General features: G+C 49.9%; 1 protein-coding gene across 2 annotated transcripts in view; it reads right to left on the reverse strand.

The window, feature by feature from the left end:
- The window catches only part of LOC119160975 (cell polarity complex component crumbs), a 234,921-nt gene that overhangs the window by 155,380 nt on the left and 58,107 nt on the right, over positions 1–21,434 (reverse strand). For both annotated transcript variants that reach the window (XM_075880257.1, XM_037413268.2), the window contains exon 2: positions 323–573. In XM_075880257.1, coding sequence (XP_075736372.1) covers positions 323–573 — 251 coding nt within the window. The remainder of the gene's footprint in view (positions 1–322; positions 574–21,434) is intronic.

Raw genomic sequence — 21,434 nt, forward strand, 5'->3', positions numbered from 1 at the left:
TTGTAGCAACTATATGCATTTACATTGACAATGGCTATTCGACTTGAAGACCAAATCAAAATATTGAACCGTTCGAGAGCTTCAAATATTCATAAACCTCCTTAAAGTTTTTTGCAATCTGCCTCCATCAGAAAGCAGCCGGGATCGAACCCGGGGCAAGGAGCTCCAGACGCATATCACCACAGCCATACACTGAGCCAGTAGCAGCAATCTAACAAAGAAGACATAAGGCGTCTCTGCATGCAACGACAATGAGATGTGGCTACTCGAAAGAAGGTACATTGCGTCCACGATACAAGAGTGGAACAGTGAGCATACGAACCATGACCGAATCTTTGACCCCGTTGACGAACCAGCTGAGCTCAAGCGGGCCGTTCGGGTGGATGGCCAGTGAGATGGAGTCGTTGCCGAAGCTCTGCCGCAGTATCGTTCCATTGCTGCACGTTCGGAAGGTCAGGCTGGTGACCGTGCTCAGTACGGGCTGCGAGTCATTAGACAGGAGGCGCGTGGATCCATTCAGGAAGACCTGCGAGGCCCCGCACGCCAGGTCCCACATGAGGACCAGAGTCAGGGCTGCAATAAAACACCGCAGTATTACGAAACAGGTGAATCCAGTGTCCTACAGTGCAAGTAAGACACGCACTACAACATGGGACTTCAGACACGGGGCCCGCGGAGCTTCCGCCATTGGCCTGGCACGCACACGGCTACAGTCTAAGTCATTTTTTTTTCTTCCTCTAAACAAGTTTCTTCATGAGCTACACAGAACTGATTCCAAGCATCCTTTTCGGGAGGCATCTCATCCAGCCACCATGTATTAAGACAACCGTAGGACAAAAACTTGACGTCCACGTTTCAGTCACTCTGGAGATCAATGCCGATACGTTTCTTGAAACCATGACGCCGAATCCAAATCCCCTTCAATACTGACCCATGTAGCAGATATATGGAAAACGCATTTTTTTTTCATATATCGCGTGGCAACAGTAACTGACATTTTGACCAAACTCCAGCGCCTCATCCCCCCCCCCCTTTTTCCTTTTTCAACCATCATACCGGCCCATCGGGTGACTAACCTAATTACTATGGCCAACTAGCTGAGGTGAGTTTCAGACCCCCGCACTACACGAGGTTAAACGTCAGCAAAATTCTCTTTCATTTTGTCTCGACCTGTACGACCCGAGATTGCCCGAAGCGATGATTTCGGCCAACGAGCGTTGCGTAATTCATCTCAAATAGTATAGCGAGCAGTCAAGCGCGACAAACCATGCACGACGTGATCCAGCGACAAAAAAAAAAAAAAAAACGAGATATTGTCAAGGGGTCGGGACGTGGACGAAGGGAGCAATAGATCGAAGATGAACCTATTAATTCGGGTCAAACTTGTGGCCAACAAAGGAAAAGTAAGATTAAGACAATACACACTGGCACCGATAGCGGCGAAAAGAGTGTCGGCCGTCGATCAACTGACAAGTGGTGAAGTGCGTCGGGATTTATACACATGCCGTCGAATATTCTGGCGTTATCGGTCGCGACCATGTAGGTTCCAGAATAATATGCACTGTTCGAGAAGTGGGCGTAATCTAAACGAAATAATTACTATAGTCCTGAAGCTTGTAACACTGGAGGCGCGATTTGCGCTGAGAATTACTTAAAGTGTAACGGGGCGATAACAAAACTTGAAGAAAGGAAAGTGGCAATAATATACAAAGGCTTGAGCGGGCTAGCGATTCGTTCGGCGCGACATCGACGGCGTCGTCACGCATATTCAGCGGTACCGCACCACTGTCCGGAGAAGCAACTCTGCCTGCGGTAGCGCACGGAAATGCCCTGCGTGGAAGGCAGATTACCCTATCAACTACGGCAGAGCGTTTTGTTACTGCAGATACATAAGCGAGCAAAAACAAAGAAGAAATTACACACCAAGGGCACCATTAAAACGGCACAGACGGTACCTGCATGTATCTCTACACCGCACAACGGTACAGGTTACATAAGGACCATATTTGCTAATGCACCTTTCTGTTTTCCATTCATTCTATCCATAAGATGAAAAAGCTTGAAGGACACTTAGTAAATTGAATGCCTGCGCCCACTGAGACGGGATCACTCAGAATAAAAGGCGATGCGCGCGCCTCCCTTCATTCAAGATTAGACACGCTGTGCACTGCACCGCTACGCAAGCAAAGCGCGAGCGCTGTAGAGTCCGACGAAACGTTGTCCGACGCAACCGGTAGAGTTACTGTATATGCTACAATGCCAGGCATGGAAGGGCGGACGTGAGCAGGGAACACTAGAGGCTTTCGCCTTAAAAATAGAAAGGAACGACACAAAATACAAACCTTTCTGAACATACTCGATCGCATGCAAAATTCACAAGTTAAAGAATCACTAAAAAGGAACAATGAATTGGTTTCAATTGATAAATTTTACCCTTACCATGATAGGTTAATTAATAGAGGAGACAGTTAAGGGCGAAGTTTCATTTTTAAGTTTCGCGCCCGAATTCTCCACGCGTGAAGTCACGGATTTAAAGATTTACTTACCGTATTTTGGCACCATTGGCTCAATAAAATTTCCACAAACTTGGTACGTCAAATCAATGGCCCATTGAGAGGACAATGCATTCTATTTTTATCGATTAGCAACCACGTAAGCCATAGCAGACGTCGTAAGCATTTGTGACATTTTCTTGTCACGTGTTTTCTCGCTTACCTAACGTCTTCTCGCGGCAAGCGTGGTAGCTTTTGGTGCAGAGAAGGGGTAGTTTACCAATACGAGAAGAATCGTTTTGCTCTTTAGTGTCCCTTTAACATTTACCTACTATGCGCCCAGGCGTTTGATGTGTGAAATTAATTCACGGCATATATTGTTGTGCCTGCGAGTCCACACCGAACGTCCGTGCCTCTGAAAAACGCAATCTGTGTCAAGGCCAGCACGCGAGCCCACCTGACGCGAACTCAACGGCGTCACCACGCGGCGGCGCCTGTTTGTCGCACAACGCACAGCGAGCCACGACAGCCCATGCGCCCGTTGCAGCAATAGGCGCCTTCCTGTCTAGCGAGTCTTACGCAATGCGTGGCGGCGTCACTCGTCCTTGGGTGCAGCCACGTGCAGTGCAGCGGCTCCGGATTTGATGAGAATGACGCGGCCCAGCGGCGACCCCATTGGAGGATTCTGACCTCACGACCAGCGGCGCTTCTGGTTGGACATTTGGTTACTCAAAGAATCCACCCGGTGCATATAAAAAAAGCCCTGCGGCGCGTCGCGAGCAGTAGACCTATGTGTCAGAGAAGAGAGCTCGGCTCTTCAAGTCTCTAAGCTGTCGGCCCCAGTGCCAAATTTGCAACGCCTATATTTCTTCGCTGTACGTAAACCTTGTTAACTCACCGTCGTCTCGTCCACTCGTCTTATCAGCTCTGCGCAGAAGCAGTCGCGAGCTGAGAAACCTACGCTACCAAACGGCTGGTGACCCTCCCGGTGGAGATCGGAGCAGTGGCGCCTTCGGGACCGTGTTGGCGTCGCCGTCTTTCGTAACAATATGCAGTAGGGTGCAACGACAGTCCGGACGACCGAAGCGCGGACCGATCGCCTCCGCGTGTGAAGAAATAGTCTATACGAAGACCAGGTGTCAGGAACCGTCCGGCTCCTTGCGCCAGTCTGGAGTGCGCATTTGATGATGATGATGATGATGATGATGATGTCCTCTCATATTGCTGGCACTGGCCCACAATGGGGGATCGGCCAAGAACCGGGCGGCAGGATCTTCAAGTTAACTGGTAATGTATCTAAAAGCATTCAATGGAATTCAAGTAAAAAACAGCAAACAAATCGTAAATAATATATGAAAATGCAACACGAGCAAGCGGTCAGGCAATGGGATTGTCCCGGAGCCGAGAATAATATCCTGAGCTGCCAGGCCTACGTTTTCTTGTTCTACTACATCGCGGCGGGATTCGAAAGCGACGTCCTGTCCCTAGTGCGTGCTTCAACCACTTAGTACATACTTTATGGTATGATGTTACTCGAGAAGTTTACATTGTGGATTACTACAATGTAATTCATGCAGTTAAAAGTGGTTTGTGTCAGTTAAGCTTTTGCACATGGCTGCATTATGTGTGAAGGGTGGCATGCTTTAAACCACGAGCAATTATGCGCGTTAAATGTTTTCAAACTTGCTATGAAGCCCCTACGCAGTCGCATGCAGTATGCCCTTTGTATTGGGCGGCTGGCTTTAAACCACGAAGTCGTGGTACGATATTCACATGTTCTGACGCCCGATGGCAATGTACGCTTGTACTACGCAACACAACTGTGATATTACACGTTTGTATTACGAAACCTTTATACAGGACATGTGTGTTTGTAAAGCATTAACGTCGCTTTCAGTTTACAAGCAGCGGAAATTACTTTAACTGTATTTCCAAGCAGGTACGCGGCCGTATGCTATATAATGAGTGTCCACCTAAAATACGTTTATGATGAAATGGAGCTTACACCGGACCGGTGCGCCATCTCGGTGAGGTGCTTGGCCTCACCGCTTAACGCGATTTAAAGAACTCTCGCTGCTCTACTGAACTTCCTTAATCGTCGACTGTTTCCTCAGAAACGCTAGAGCGTTTATTGTCGCTGCGTGATCGTACTTACGAGCCATACTATACATATCAGAATCATTTCACGTTCCATCCAACACACATTTTAAAAAATAGAATGCATGAAATAAAAAAAATATGCGTGGCTCTGTGCACCTGCTTGCAATGCGAACGACCCGGCTTCGTTTCGGGCCGGGAAATTTTTATAATCTATCTTATTTGCGGCTTTCTCAATTTTTCGCTCACAGCCAACGACGCCCACACCGACGCCGGAACTTCCGCGAAACGATCTCTTTAACGCTATCGCGTTAATACGGCCACAAAACATCACATGGAGCAATCCGACCGTTTTCATGCGTAGGCGTCTACCGTAACACTGTTCGTTTAGTTGTTAAAGGGCCACTCACCAGGCTTGAGAATTTTGAGCAGACAAGCGCAATGCGTAGATGGGGCGTACACGATCGCGTCTGCTAAAATTTGCAATGCTGGCGCCGCGGAAATGGGTCAAATTTCAAAATCAACACTGCCCCCCCACCCCCACCCCCGCCTTCCTTTCGCGGGCGCGCGCCCAGAGAATGAGGACATGACATGCACGTATGAATTGCCCTACGTACACGGCATTGCAGTGGCGTTGGTCCTCTACGTATAGACGACTGTGCTCTGACGTTGCCAACAGTGGCACGTGACAAGGCGGACATTATTTAACACGACATGTGTCGCTTATGTAATTTGTAGCTTGAAGAGAATAATGAAACTTGAGATAAATAATGAGACGCAGTAAGAGAATGTGCGCGTCTTTTTTCTATTTGTTTTCCCGGGAATTGCAACGAGCTGCGGGGCTAATGTGCCGGCGTTTCGCATGCGTTCGTGTCCCCGTGGTGAGCGCATCGAGGAGACAACAGTCGTGGAAGCGAAAGTAACGCTCCTACGCGTTCGCGCACTCATTGTGCTCATCTACTCTACCACGAGTAAGCCAGCGTTTCCGCAAAATGACGCTGGGCAACAGAACAACGCCGCTCGCGTGCTCGGGAGGTTGGGCTTGTTCGGGCACGTCATGCGTACGTGACCTGTTTGGTCGGATGTGTGGAAAGGGTAGGGAAGAGGTTTGGCTTGCGAAAGCTATGCGGGGGGGGGGGGGGGGGGGGCAAGGGTTTTCAGCTCGCCTCCTTTTATCCTCGTTTCGCGCCGCTTCAAAAAAAAAAAAAGTTTTCTCAACTCGTGATTAGCCGATCGAAAAAAAAAATCTGTGGCATAATGCTCCTCCTTGGACACACAACAACGTCCACGGTCCAACTAAAATTTGTTATGGGGCCTGGTGAGTGGCCCTTTAATGATGTAAAACACAAATGCTAACAGCTCTAGGTGGCGGCAGTAAGCCTGTCCCGTAAAATAGTCCATATTGACATGCAGCCATTTTTATTGCGAGACTTAAGCAAGCGAAAATTGGGGTAGTTTGTTGTTGTTTTTTTTTTTTTTTTTTGCTAACGCAACACGGAGTGCAGTGAACATAAGGTAAACGAAGGGAAAGCACATACAGAAGAAGCAACGCTAGAAACAGTCCGTGGGATGACCCTGAAATGCGCTGCAGTTGCGCAATACCCCAAGTTGGACACCCAAGCAGGCAACGCATCAAAGATCGTACAAGGTACTTAACTACTGTAACACCAGCCTCAAAGCTAGGTACTCCTATAGGCTACAGACAAAGGGCCGCCCTCCGCGAAGAGGTCAGGCTTTCATCTCGCGAAGCAGAAAGAACAATGCAACGGTCTGCCACACGCAAGCCCTGCGACCCACATCCCCAAGTTCCGTGCATTGCGGTGGGCGCGGAAGACCACCCGAAGATCGTTTGATGCACACAAGACCACGCGCGCCTATACGGCGGCGATTTGAGCCAGGAGAGGGATTTCCAAAAGCACGCACGAAGTGATGTTGCATGCACGCAGAGGGAGCATCGATCTTTCTTTGCAAGCGGTGGCAAAAAACATCGCGCAAGAGATACAGCGGCGATGACCCCCGTCCATCATCCATCCCGCAGCGGAGATCTTAAAGCAGGCGCAACGCATAGAAAAAAGGCCGCCATTGTCAGTGAGCACTGCGAGTCGAAGCAGCTTCCTTCCGCGCACGATTGGCAGGCACTGCCGGTTATGTCACGAACTGACCGGTCAGTGCGCGGAACTGTGGCTCAAAGAGAGTTCATTTTCTATCTGCATATTTTCCATCTGCACGCGGACACAGACGTTGCTTCGGCATCAGTCGTACCAGTGCCACCGAGATGCATGGCGTAAGCACGTACAAACCTTTCAGAAACGTAAGCGAAAAGAAAAAAAATCCCAACAGAGCACGTGAACTGAATTTCATTTCACGATAGAAGTCTTTTGATACAAGTTGTGTAGATTTGCTAAGATGCGCCCATGGCTCTGGGTGCGCCAAATGTAGAAATGAAGTCTACATTTAAAGGCTCGTTTCCTTTGTTAGAGACAATAATATTGAGACCTAATAGACGATTATGCCAAGAAAAGTATAGGGGATGTTACTAGCTGTAATGTCATTGTGAAGAAATAAAAATAAAAGTGGACGAAAAAATAACTTGCCTCCCCCGTCCACATTTTATGGAATATATATATATATATATATATATATATATATATATATATATATATATATATATATATGCATGTATGCGTGTGTGCGTGCGTGCGTGCGTGTGTGTGTGTGTGTGTGTGTGTGTGTGTGTGTGTGTGTGTGTGTGTGTGTGCTTTTTCCGCCCCCTATATGTAAAAATAACTAAAAGGAAAAAGGGGGGTAGCCCGTACCACCAGGAGGTATAACAGGCTCAAGCCAATCTAACATAAGTGAAGAGGGGAAAGTGTGTGTGTGTGTGTGTGTGTGTGTGTGTGTGTGTGTGTGTGTGTGTGTGTGTGTGTGTGTGTGTGTGCACGCGCGCATTATTAAACGTGGGAGCGTCAGTCAGCGCCGCCAGTACGCATGACGGCGAGTGTCGAACACTCTTTGTCTGTGTGCGCCTGCTTTAAGGGGGTCCGCGGCGGTGGTTCTGAAAAGTACAGTGCAACGCGTCCAGCGTTCCGGTATGCGGTCTAGAGTCATCCGCCACCTATGTCCGTATTAGACGGTCGAAATTCCCCTGTAGAGTTGTACGAAAATGTGATGGCGCATTCGACGCCTTCTGAAACAGTGCCAATACAAGCAAATGTATCCTTATAAGAAGGCTCTCCTGCGACATGCATCAAGCTCACAAAATAGAAACTACCCGACAACTCTACTCGTCACTGGAAAAAAAAAAGCATGTTCTTGGCCTATAGTTGGTGAGATATTGAACGCAGAGCTTGCCGCTAAAGAACACGCACACAAAAAGAACAAGCCTTGTCCTCGTTATTTTTGTATGAGCGTTCTTCAGCGGCAAACATTCCACTCGTCACAACATACTGCTGGGAACGACGACTGCCAACCAATATATATGATCTGCCGTAAGCATTAATTCTTGTTTATTTTCGTCGGTATCCTGACGTTCAGCCAGAAGTAATCATGGTCTTCGAGATGGCGACTCGCGCGGCGTGTTTCGCGCGCGCCCGCCATCTCGGAGGCCACGGCTTTCCCATAATGCCCCAGCACCGATCTACCAGGGGAAGGCACGGCGCTGCGATTTGTGGAAAGGTCTACTGACACCGCGCCCCCAAGCTTAGCAGCTAGCCTGACCCCCAACGTGCGAAGCCACCGCGGCGACTGTCTTCGAATAAATCGCGGACTTCAAGGCAAGTCGGTGCACGAGTTGTCAGTTCTGCTTTTGCTCTCATTTCTGAAGAAAAAACAAACACGAGTGCCGCAAACTTTAGCAGCCAACTGGCGCGACGAGGCCTCTCCGAAGAGCTCGCGAGGAGCGCGCTGGAGCTGCCGTAGCGTGCCGTCGTAAAGGGTTCAATGGGACGGCCCGCCGCACCGCTTCCGGGACGGCAATGAACGACCGCGCGATGAAGAAAAACACTCTGACGACAGACGCCCGTTTGCCAGCGGCAGTCGCACGAAGCGGCGTCCGAGTCCTGGTTTCAATAGAGCGTATAGAAGACGCATCGCGGCCCGAACAATGAACACTTCGGGAGACAAACGCGCCTCTCGTACAACACGACGCTTCGTAACACACAATAACGCGCACATATACTACACGAAAGAACGCGCCGCGTGGATCGTCCACCTCAGCGCGCAGTAAAGAGTCATTTGCACTCGTGCCCCGCTACTGTAAGAAGCGCTCCATCCCGCACGAATACCGCAAGGCAGCCACGCCAACGGCACGCATAGTGTGTGCCGTTACGTATGATGGAACCCGCGCCAACTGTTTCCGTAGCATCAGCACACACCACTACGCAAGCGCAACGATCACACAAGTTTGCGTCGAGCTACAAAGGGAAGACGGCCGCCGAAACGTGTCCTTACAGCTCCGCGTGCGCGGCGGAGGAGGCTATCGAATACGAGCTGTGCAGAACCGTTACAATACCTTGAACAACTTCTCGGCACAATGAAAATTCTTCCACCAAAGGAGGAGGGGGAGCAGGTGTGACACGCCTCCTTTGTATACGAAGAATTTCTTTGCATCGTGACCATCTTCCAGATGCGCCCCGCCGCGGTGGTCTAGCGGTTAAGGTACTCGGCTGCTGACCCGCAGGTCGCGGGTTCAAATCCCGGCTGCGGCTGCTGCATTTCCGATGAAGGCGGAAATGTTGTAGGCCCGTGTACTCAGATTTGGGTGCACGTTAAAGAACCCCAGGTGGTCAAAATTTCCGGAGCCCTCCACTACGGCGTCTCTCATAATCATATGGTGGTTTTGGGACGTTAAACCCCACAAATCTATCAATCTATCTTCCAGATGCGTGGTCCCATCACTGTATAGTGCACAGGCATTAAGCACGATATTATGGCCAAGTAGCGAAGCTAAGCAGAACACTGTTCGTTACACGGGATATCCGTACAAACCTGGCAATGCCTCAACATGATTGATTGATTGATTTGTGGGGTTTAACGTCCCAAAACCACCATTTGATTATGAGAGACGCCGTAGTGGAGGGCTCCGGAAATTTTGACCACCTGGGGTTCTTTAACGTGCACCCAAATCTGAGTACACGGGCCTACAACATTTCCGCCTCCATCGGAAATGCCGCCGCCGCAGCCGGGATACGAACCCGCGACCTGCGGGTCAGCAGCCGAGTACCTTAGCCACTAGACCACCGCGGCGGGGCAATGCCTCAACATATTTATCATATTTCTATATAATGAAAAAAATCAGGCGTCTGAGTTCACCTTTATTTACAGACGCGGGAAAGCACTCGTAAATGTGTATAAAACGAAACTATAGACCTCAGCGAACGTACACACTGAAATGTGAATTTCGAAGCACCAGAATAACCAAATTACGAGAAGAAAGAAAGAAAGAAAGAAAGAAAGAAAGAAAGAAAGAAAGAAAGAAAGAAAGAAAGAAAGAAAGAAAGAGAAGATAAACCAGGAACATTGGCTTCGGGCGCAGACGAATGGATTATGGGTTATTAATACGAAATCACCACACGCCTCATTAAGCGCGAAAACTGACCATCGGTGTCAGCACGAGTGATGCAAAAAAATAAAAAAAATGCCATGACGTCACAGATAGGATTGGCGGCACCATGACGCCATCATGACACGACTTCGTTGCTCGGTCAAAGGTAGGCCAATCCGGGAAGCGGTGCAAACCCACGTTGGGTTGAGAAACTTGGAAGCATCTGCTGTCCCCTCCGGTCGATTGCGTTGACTGCATTCATAATCACGGTGAAAAAAGTTTCGAGGTGAGTGGATAGGGAATCGATACAATCGATTCAGAAGAAGAATATGGATTTCGTCCTCCAGTCTTTTTAGGCGCATGCACAAGAGACCGCACAACTTTTAGATCCGATGCAGCTCTTTCACTCACGTGTATAACGCTGTACGTACGTGCATCCGTACAGACGTGCCGCAACGCGTACCTTGCGCCACAGGCGTTGGAGCGGTGCCAAGAAGGTCACGCCGCAGCTGCGCGTTGACGTCACGCTCCCCTGGCAGGTGCGTGCTAACATCACTCCCTCACACGCAGCACGCTCGCCGCGGCCCCCGCAGCTGCCGGTTCCTCCGCCCGCTCTCAACACACTTCTCTATTGGCCACGAGATCGTGGAGAATCGCCGCCTGACGGCAACTGGCTGAAACGGTGAAGTGTCGATTGCTCCTTGCGTCGTCTGCTAGCCACGTCGTGTTTCTATGTGCGCGTACGTCATGCACGTTCTCAGAGTGTGGTTTGTCCGGTCATGTCAGCGCGAGTGTAACTGTTTCTACGTAAGCCTGAAACGACGTACGAAAGCATTTGGTCTTGCTCGGCTGCTAATGCATTGTAATAAGATCTGCGAGTGCAACTTTCCAGAGTGCCGTTATTGCCGTGGTACCCTCCATTCGCAACAATAATTTCAGATTGGATACCGCTATCTCCTTCAAGCACATCGCAAAATGCTTTCGCCATCTACCCAAACATGACGGCTATTAAAGTAATACGGTAAGTTGGGCCAGTTGGTTAGGATCTATTGTGAACTTGTTAACAGCACCCCACTTGAAACACAGGAAAGGGAAGGGGCACACGAGAAAAGAAAAGGTGGCGCTGTCTTTTCTCTTTTGCTCCTTCCCTGTCCTGTGTTTCAAGTGTTGCGCTGTTAACAAGTTCATGACGACTATTAAGTTCTGTGTGAATACAGCGTTTTATTACGACTCGGTTGTAAAAAAACTGCTTTAGGTCATGCATTTTTCGCCTTTACTCCGCAAGACAGCATTCAGAGCCGGGCCATCATGCACGGTGGCGTGCCAAGACCACCAGGTAAAGCACCAAATCCAGCTTCTGTCACGACACTGCCACGCATGCGCACTTCTCTCTTAGCGAAAGTCGCGAAATATCTCTGGATCCCGGAGGCTCCAGCTCTTATACCACAACGGACAATTGAAAATGGTGCATTGAAACCACACGCATATTCTGTTTCGCATGGTTAGAAAGTTACATTTATGCATAGCGGCACAAGAATTACGTTTTCATGCATGCGACTAGTCAGAAGTCTGCGTAGGTCAGTCATTATACGAACACTGCTGAAGGATATCAGGGGGGGGGGGTGAAAACGACGTACGCCTCATTGACGCGTCCTGACAGAGGCGCTGGGCTCACTGGGTTTAAGTTGCCCAGGCGCGCATCCCCAATCTCTCCTATACAAAGGAACAGATAAGCCTAACGGGCACCGGTGTCACAAACAAGCGCTCAAGAAAGCGCGCGCCTCATTCCTCGCCTCGAATGAGCCGCCGCGACGTCGACCAACCTTCTCGGATCTAGCACCAGCAAACTCTAAAAACACGTCGAAGGAAGGGGGCGTGGTGCTGCAGTGTTGCGTCACGTTACGAGAAAGGTTCCGCCCCATCACCAGCCCTGGCTGTGCGGTGCGTCGACGAAACTTCGAGAAACCAGGGCGAACGTATATAATCGAACAGCGGAGGGTTTCGATCAGGATATGGAAGAGTTTTCCACCAGCGGGTGAAGGCTTGTCATACAGTGACCAAGCAGGTGATGCAGTGAGTGTGTGTTTTCCGCCAGTGGACGAAGACGTGTACTGCAGTAGCGCGTGAGTGGCCGATGTGTTTCCGGCGAAGAAGTTCTGTTAATGAAGTGTGGTCAGTTGACGACGCGACAGTTGCCTGGAAAAAAAACCACGGACGCAACGGGATGACAACCGGCACTGGATCTTAAAGGCGCGTTCACACTTGGCCTCGAAGAGAGCGAAACCGGCGAAACCCTCCGGAAACTGGCTTGTTTCGCCGCCCAAGCGGCCGGAAAACCACGCCGCGCGGCCGGCGTGCAAAAATCGGTCCGAGCGCGATTTTCCCGCCACGCGAAACCAGATCCGGTTTCCGCTTCGCAGCCTTGGCTGCGCTAGATCAAACCACGTGACCTAACCAGCCGGCCGCAGATTCAACATGGCAGCACAGGCGTCGGCGGTGGCTCGTATCGGCTCAAATCGAAAACTACCCACGCAGCACGACGAAGCTTTATGGCCTCAACAAGGACGCGCTCATCGAGAGCCTGACTTGGATTACGATCGCCGAGAACTCTGGAAGTAGACGGTGCAGCGGCAGCGAGTCGACACGCCTCAACGTGTCTCGCGTTTGTGTACAGCCAGCTGAATGCGCCGCCACCGCTGCTGGAGCGTTCGCTCATGTCGTTTCTGCTGGCTTATCTCCCAAAACAACGTTTGAAAAAGTGCGAGCAGTTTCTTTTCACTACATTGCGTGAACAACTAGAAGTCCGTACGAAGTTTAGTTTTGAGAAAGCAGGCGAAATCATATTAATTGTCAAGGTATCGACGGCAGCAGCGGTGGGATGGGGCACAACTAATGTGAACATCTTCGATGTGCGCGGTCGGGGTTTTCCAGCCGCTCCGGCGTTTTCGTTTTTCTTCAACTCGCACGTGTGAACGCGCCGCGCCATAAGTGAGTGCTTCCAGGAAGAGAGACATTGAAATTTTGTTCCAAGAACTTCGGTCTGAATACGTTTGACGGTTCATAAGTGTGCTTGGATAGTTATTGCATGAGATTGCATTGTAGCGCCAATTGTTTGTTCCCGCTGTTTTGAATTTGTTGGAATATATTGTGAGTGGTGTCATATTGTATTTGATAACTGCCGAGTGTACATGTTTGTGTGCTACTTGTTCTGTCTTATCTGAGGATATGTTTTTCTTTTATCAACTCTCGGCTCTGCCTCGTTCTTTGTACCACAGCCGGCGTTCGCTGCGCACCAAAAGGACGAAATTTGAATTGCCAGTGCTTTCGTGGTGCACGTTTCGGGGGGGCCGATACGGCTGCCCTTGGAAGTAGCCCGGCGATTGCCTCCCTATTGACGGGGCCAGTGACAACAGGGCTAGATATTCGTTCATTTTCCGCGTCCTGAACGACGTACGTACATGTCTGCGGCGATGGGTAGCGCGTTCTATAACGGGCTCACGCACGAATTCAGTGTGCCCCCCCCCCCCGCCCTTTTCCTCCTGTCAGAACCATTCCGAATCCAAGGCCGCGGGCTCCGACAGCTGGTCGCGAGAGATCGAAAAACGTGACGCCCACTAGAGCCATGTGTGTATATATACTGTATCCTATAGACGTATACACGCCCTCCGCTCTATAAGGGCGCGCCAGGGCGGTCATACGTACGCTGCCTCCGTTCACCTTGGCCTCGCGCGCGCGCACGAACGTAGACCGCAGAGGAAACCGCCTTCGTGCACGGGCGATTATTCTTTCCTAGAAGGGGGGGGGGGGGGCTGGGACTGCGCTATTGTTTCACACCCCCCCAAAACAAAGAGAAGGGGCCCCTGCACGAACGACGGACAAATGCAGGTCAGCTCGTCTCACGCTGCGCCATCGCGCACTCGCGTATCGAGGAACGGTCGCAGTTCGTCGCTTAGCAGCCTCGTGTATCGAGCCTCGCCACACAAAGCCCGTGAAGCCGAGCGCAGTTAAAACCCGCAACGAGAGGGTTTTATAGAAGCATATATATAGTTGCAGCTTCACTATTTGTGCTTAAGAAAGTACGGGGACACATTTCGAATGTCACACTGCGAAACTACATAGGAAGAGCGGGAGGAGGCTGAACTATCATCAATCGCATTCTGAAGAGAAAAAGAACGAATGGCCAAGCGAACGGCGTGGCTGTGCGACGCTCTCGTTGCGTATCACTTTATCCGGCCTTTGACGTCTACAGTTCACAATGAGAGGACATATAAACTCATTAGTTACCCATATACTACTGCTACCATCATCACAGCGAATTCGATAACAGGACACTGTACTAAAGGCGTAGAGCGGTGAAAAGGCAGCGCCGCACCCACCCACCAGGGATCATCATGATTGTGTGCGCAACTAAGGCCAGAACCTCGCGACAAGAGCCTGGCGTGCGACCACCGCAGGCTTACCACCCACAGCGCGTTGCCCAGATATGCACTACCCGAAGGGCACATCCGCGAAATACAAGGGGTCGTTTGCCCTCCCGCTGTCACTAGTGCACACTCGTATGTCAGCGGGGTGACGGCGATGACGCTATCCGCAAACCCGTCCCGTGCAGTCAGGCGAAACGAACACGAGAGTGCAGATTTCAACCACGCTTGTTCGCGTTACACCGTGGGCAGACAGCTTCCGGTGCTACACTGATGAGCGAAAAAAAAAGAACAAAAAAAAACCGGTTTCAGTTTTCCGTCTGCCTGCCTTCCTTGGAGAGTCCGCGCGACGCAGTCGAGCGTTGTATTCCGCGACGGACGGAAACGCTGCAGGTTGACGTGAAACCTACAAAAAAAAAATTGCAAAAGGTCGTATTGGCGCCGTCAATGGGCCTGGTACTTTTTCTGTTTGTTTTCAATTGTATGTCGTCGCATCCACCGCCTCGCATTGCTCGCAGTATTCACGCAAAGCCAAGAAAGAAAAGAGAAAGCTGACAAACAAAAACTGCAGTTACGAAGTGCACCAGATGATGGCGCTGAAATGTGTGCTTATAATACTCGATGAACGCTGTGCGAAGCGAATACGTTCCATTTGAACCATTACACCCACGAAAAAAACAACAAAAAAACAAGTGTACCAACTGTACAACACGACATTGCAGTACGATAGGCAAAGTGACAGCTAGCTCTGCACAAGCAGCCCGTCAGATCAAAAGAATTCCGCATGGCAATACACCATTCTTAAATTGTTCCGAAAACGAACGTAAGCTGCTCGATCGTGCTCGACCGCATTTGATACGCATGTGGGAGTAGCAAGGAAAAAAAATGTGGGCAATTCTTCGTGAATCTCGGTAATTTAGTGCACGAATTTTCCCCGACCTTCGGCTTCCAACATTCTGGCGAAGTCATTCACTGCGGTTGATACCTTTCTCTGGTTCGTTTACCTCTCCAAACAGTCAAGGTTTCTGAAATGACGATGGCAAGGCAGCTGATAGGTGCGCCAATATGCAGAGACCGACCTTGCTACTGGCTAAAATGATGCTGCCTGTAGAGCGCACGAGTATCTAAACCTCAAATGCTCAGGGTCACGTGACCAGAACAATGACGTCTTGCACACGTCATCGGTAGAGCAGCGCGTCACTGTCGAACCTGGCTGTGGCATAAGTGATGCTGCAAAACAGTAATAACGACGCATATATATTTTGCTATTTTTATGAAGAAAGCAATGGAACCAGCTCGGAATGGCAAGGGCCGAATTATTTAATGCCACGCATTCCGTACTTCTGCGAGCGAGTTCGCAAGAAATCCGTATTGACCGTCGTCTCGTTCTCTCATCTTTCTTTCGTTTTCTCTTACACACAGACACTTGCGTTTACATGGAGGAGGCGTTGAGCCTTCTAGCACCACGTTATGCAACACGAACGAAACCAGCTACTCGCAAAATGCTTTCGCCTAAAGGATTCATTCTCAAAACGCGTAGGAGGTGAGTTTGTTTCCTATGACAGTGAGGAGGAGATATCTCCCTTCATGACGCGTAATAGATAATATCTCCTCTCATGACGGGGGAATATAGGGCGGCGGGTATCAGTTATTCTCATATTCAATTAACGATTGCGTACTAGCCACAGAGAGATCATTAATGTGCGTCGCAACGCATTCGCCGACAGAACAGAGGTCCTCACATGGGCGCCGTGATCCCCGCAAATGCCGACCGTGCAGCCACGAACGAAGCAACATACATTACGGGGCCACGAAGTGAGCGAGAGCCGCGTGACTTGCAGCTTCCTCCTCACGTATAATCACACTCGTCGTCGTCGGCCCCCATCAAATGCGTAAAAACACCACTAACGCAGCAGCGCAAGCGGCGACGACGACCTGTCGAAAAAACAAAAAAACCTACGAAGGCCACGGCACCCGAGGGTGACACGGAGGAGCTCCCTCGACCCTGCAAGCAAAATACGCTCGCACAGCGTGCATCGACACGACAGCATGAGAGATGGAGGGGGGGGGGGAGGGGGGGGTATGTAGAATGTGAGTCTGAATGCCGCAAGTTTTTCACGAAGCAGCCCCCGCACGACCGCAGTTTGTGCGTGTGGTGTACTCTATAAACTCTTTAGAGGTGTCAAAGTGGCACGGCGGCAGCGATTCGCATAAACGCGGAGTGCAGGCGACTAAATCCTCCCACCGACCCAAGCGTGAGGGAAACGAGGAAGCGGAGTGACGCGCGGCGACGAAACGCTCGGTTATGTCATATCACGCACCGAGCGATCCCGTTTGGTCTTTTTTTAGATGCGGAGCATCTTATACTCGCGCCTTGTAGTGCGCCGTCCGCGCCGTCCGCACCGTCCGCACCGCTTCTCGAACATTCGACAGCTGACGCGCGCGCATGCGCCGTCGCGCCGTCGCCCACTCTTCCACCATCTGTGCATCCCTTCCTCCTCTACACACCGCGCGCGCTTCACTCCTCCACCATCTGTGCACCCTTCCTCCTCTACACACCGCGTTCGACATCTACAATTCTCCTGATTCTCCAGTGGACGCGCATGTGGCGTCGCGCTTCGAGAACATTCAACAGCTGACAGTGCATGCGCCGTCGTGCTGTATATATACTCAAGGTCGGCGCTCGCTCGCTCAGTTGCCGCTCGTCGGTTGGTTTGTACGGCGCGTCGACGTCCAAGGTCGCGGTGAAATGAATTCCAACGAATCCACAAACACAATGATCGACGTCCCTTCGACCAGCGCCGCCCTTTCGCATACGTGTGTACGTGTTCACTCATTTAACACCCCCTCCTACAACCACGTTAACCAATTTAGCCATCGACCCAAGTAAGTCGCAATTTAACACCCCATTTCACAACCACGTTAACCAATTTAGCCATCGACCCAAGTAAGTCGCACTTTAACACCCCGTTAACCAATTATATGGTCCGCATTCTCCTCAGTGTTCCCCCGAGGGAAGCTGCGGGCAATTTTTTTTTCCGTTTTAGCCGACTGTTGCTTCAGCTCCGCGGGGTCGCGCACACCGCAAGCTTCGTCTGAAGAAGTCTTCCTGCTCACTTTCGTTTTGAGATTTCGCACTTGTTGAAGGCAGGGGGAGGAGGGAGGGGAGGGCACAGCGTCCGTTGTGCGTGAGCACAGCAGGAAACGAACCCATGCAGAGCGTGCTAAACTGCTCATGTGATATTTACATTCATCACTGTGCAAACTGGCTTGGTCCTATTATTATTATTATTATTATTATTATTATTATTATTATTATTATTATTATTATTATTCGCAGTGTTGAGCTTCCAGGTGCAGGGATGGAAGCCGAGAAATAATTACCACGCTCATATCGATACAGAGCGAAAGTAGAAGGGATAACAGTGCGAAGAATAAATGTACAAGCCGACAAGCAAACAGCACATAGCATGACACTGACACGTGAACAGCGCGGCGCTAGAGACCCCACTACGATAGAGTTACTATATATGCAACCTTTAGCATGCTACTCTACACTACATGACTCCCTCCCACAAGCGTCCGGCGACCAAACTCGCCAGTGCAGGTCGTGTCGTGCTCGCGAATGGCAAGCGAAGCGCGCCGGTCTGTCAACGATGGCACAGTCGACACATCCATCCACGGAGGAGCTGCATGGCGGTGCGGCACGCGACGCCTCTCGGGCTTGAAGCGGCGAAGGTGCCACGGCACGCGATGCCGCGTCGTTCCCAAGAGACGCATCCAATACACAGCACTCCTTTCCATTGCAATGCCATGCTACTGCATACATCACGTTTACTGCGCAATGGACGCGAGGCACGAGTTTTGAATACGCGTACAGTATATATGTGCGGGAATTCCGAAAGTATAAAAAAGTTACCAAACAGGCGTCCCTATGCGCCATCTCGCTAGCCTCACTTTCATACTCTGTGGGACCAAATAATGGCTATATGTACCCACAAATATATCCGGCAAAGAAAAGACGACTAACGTCCAATTCCCGGTGAAATGTAAATAAAACCTTCGCCTTATAGAGCACGCACAAGAATGCTGCAGCCGCGCAACCACATGTATACGCGCAAGCACGCGCCACTACAACGAGCCGCACTTATGCTACCGTATATCAGTATGACTGTTTCAGCTATACCGTGAAGGCAAACAGCACCACTAAAACAAGGCAGTGGCGGCGGCACTCTCGCGAAATTCAGTCGATAAAATGTCCGCATCACCTCGATGGACATCCCAATCTTGTAGCGTCAATTGCAAGAAATGCAGGAGACTAGAAAATTTAGTCACTACATGTTCACCGAATATTCTTTAAATCGAAAAATGGAGGCTAGGGGGTGCGAGAATAAATGTGCCATCACTTTACACTTGGTCATCCTACAGTCATACTCACGTAACTAGCTCGTCGCTTAGTGAGCAACGTATACTTCGAACTTTTTTACAGAAAACGTAGCGCCAGATTGAATCATGATACCCCCATTAAACCTTTCAACGCTCGCACTGACATCTTTCGGTGGTCATTTTTTCCGGATGCTACAGAACAATGAAATCGTTTATCCCATCATGTTGTTTATAGTACAAATGTGCAATCTTTCGACAGAGAAATTGATGCTTATTTTGGTCATGGTTGAATTGAACTACTGCCAATTTTGGTTTCTTGTGTGCACTGCTATTTCAGTGCCAGTTGTTTTGGTTTTCTGTTTGTACTTACTATTGTACTCCCTCGCTGTTATGACCCTCAAGCGAGGTTTGACAGTATAATTAAATAAATAAATAAAAAGTAAGCGGAAGCACTTATAAATGAGTTTCCTGACGAATGATTCTTGTACCTTTGAGAAAACGTGAAATTAATTTAAAACATCGTGCTTGCATCCTACACCTGTAGAAGTCGTTCAAAGCAGTCCCTCTCTAAAGCCTAACTCACTGCACATTCGACATGGCGGCACAAAAGCCGTTACATAATGAAGGGAGTCGGCCAAGATAGTACCTGAAGAATTTCCGGTAACCGCGTACGCTTGCGTGAGCTAAGAATGTGCCCGCGAACACTTTGCGACTAATTATTTTCGACAACGCTTACGCTAACATACAGAACTCACTCTCACACACACACACACACACACACACACACACAAACAAACAAACAAACAAACAAAAGTTTACGCGAAGGAATGACTTGGACTCATGCTCACCAGAAATAAACTAAATCAGGTTCACTGAGACCACAAGTCCTGCTTACTTGACTTCGATGTCACAAGAATTAAAGTGGGCCAGGCTCACTTGCGCCCCGAATCAATCGAAGTTACACTAAGCCAAGCTCACTCGGACTACTCACTAGGAATATTCTCAGCTGACCTCCCTCAGGCTTTAAATTACGGGTCAGTATGAGATGGAACCCGCCGTGGTGTTACAGTGCTTACGGTGTTCAACTGCTGACGTGCAGGTCTCGGGATCGAATTCGAGCAGCGGCGGCAGCATTTCAACGCTATAGAGGCACGAGTACAGAAATAAGATGCACGTTAAAAAACACCAGACGCTCGAAATTTCCGGAGCCCTTGGCTTCAGCGTCCTTGATAATCATGTCGTTGTTTTGGGACATAACACCCCGACAATTATTATTAACGGGAGTCGCCGTGGGTCTCAATGAGTCGACGGGTGAGTGAGCTTGTCGGCCTCTATAAGTACGAGAGCTGCTTCCAAAAGCTGTCCCTCTTCTATGCGGCTATGCCTCTCATCAATGCAGGATCGACATATAAATCATATACAAAATCAACTTTATTGTGACACATCTAGAGCTGACAGCTATGCACATATCGATGCTGCACTCATATCATCCGACATTCTCATGATACCACCTTGCGAATTTTAGCCCCGCAGCGGTGGTATAGTGGCTAAGGTACTCGGCTGCTGACCCGCAGGTCGCGGGTTCAAATCCCGGCTGCGGCGGCTGCATTTTCGATGGAGGAGGAAATGCTGTAGGCCCGTGTCCAGGATTTGGGCGCACGTTAAAGAACCCCATGTGGTCGAAATTTCCGGAGCCCTCCACATCGGCGTCTCTCATAACCATGTGGTGGTGTCGGGACGTTAAACTCCACATATCAATCAAATCAATCAATACCTTGCAAATTTGCACTAACTTCGCTTACCGATTTCCGCCCTGCTATGAGAGTTACGCGCGAGAGTTACGCGCGTTGTTGAACGACGGTGTTTCGTTCTCCGCCACCGACGCAATCGCCCACAGTCGAGGACTCGCTTCGATAACGGCTGCCTCTGTGCAAGACAAAAAAAAAAAAAATCCTCCGCACCATCTACCGACAAACAAGGCTCGTCTAGCTTGGCCATGTTCAGATCACACGCTAGCCCTCCAGATGGCCTAGACGCCAAAACAGAACCCGCGCAACAATGACATAAGCAAAACCAGCCGGCGTCGCTCAACAGGCTTTTTTTTTTTCCTTTACCCCGTGTCCACTTTCTTTCCGCGGTAAAGAAGCTGAACGATAAGCCACCACCAACCACTCCACGTGAATATATGAAGCACAGAGCAGGCCAACAAACAAGCCCCCCCCCCCCCCCCCATTTCTCCCTCTCTCTCCTCTCTCTGTGCGTGTGCATCAGTGTGAAAGCACGAAAACCTACTTTCGCGGATGTCTGGAACAAGAGGATACAGTGTACAGGTATGCCACGCCATATAAACTGGGGCTTTTTTTCTGAGATCATCACTTTTGGCAACGATGTCGCCTTTCATGACGTATTGAGTCTGTAACGTTCAATAACTGAATCAACTACTTGTCCGTGACTTCATCGTTTCATTGGCTGTTGGTATTTTCGAACATTTCAAAA

The sequence above is a fragment of the Rhipicephalus microplus genome, chromosome X (assembly GCF_043290135.1).
Source record: "Rhipicephalus microplus isolate Deutch F79 chromosome X, USDA_Rmic, whole genome shotgun sequence".
NCBI lineage: Eukaryota > Metazoa > Arthropoda > Arachnida > Ixodida > Ixodidae > Rhipicephalus > Rhipicephalus microplus.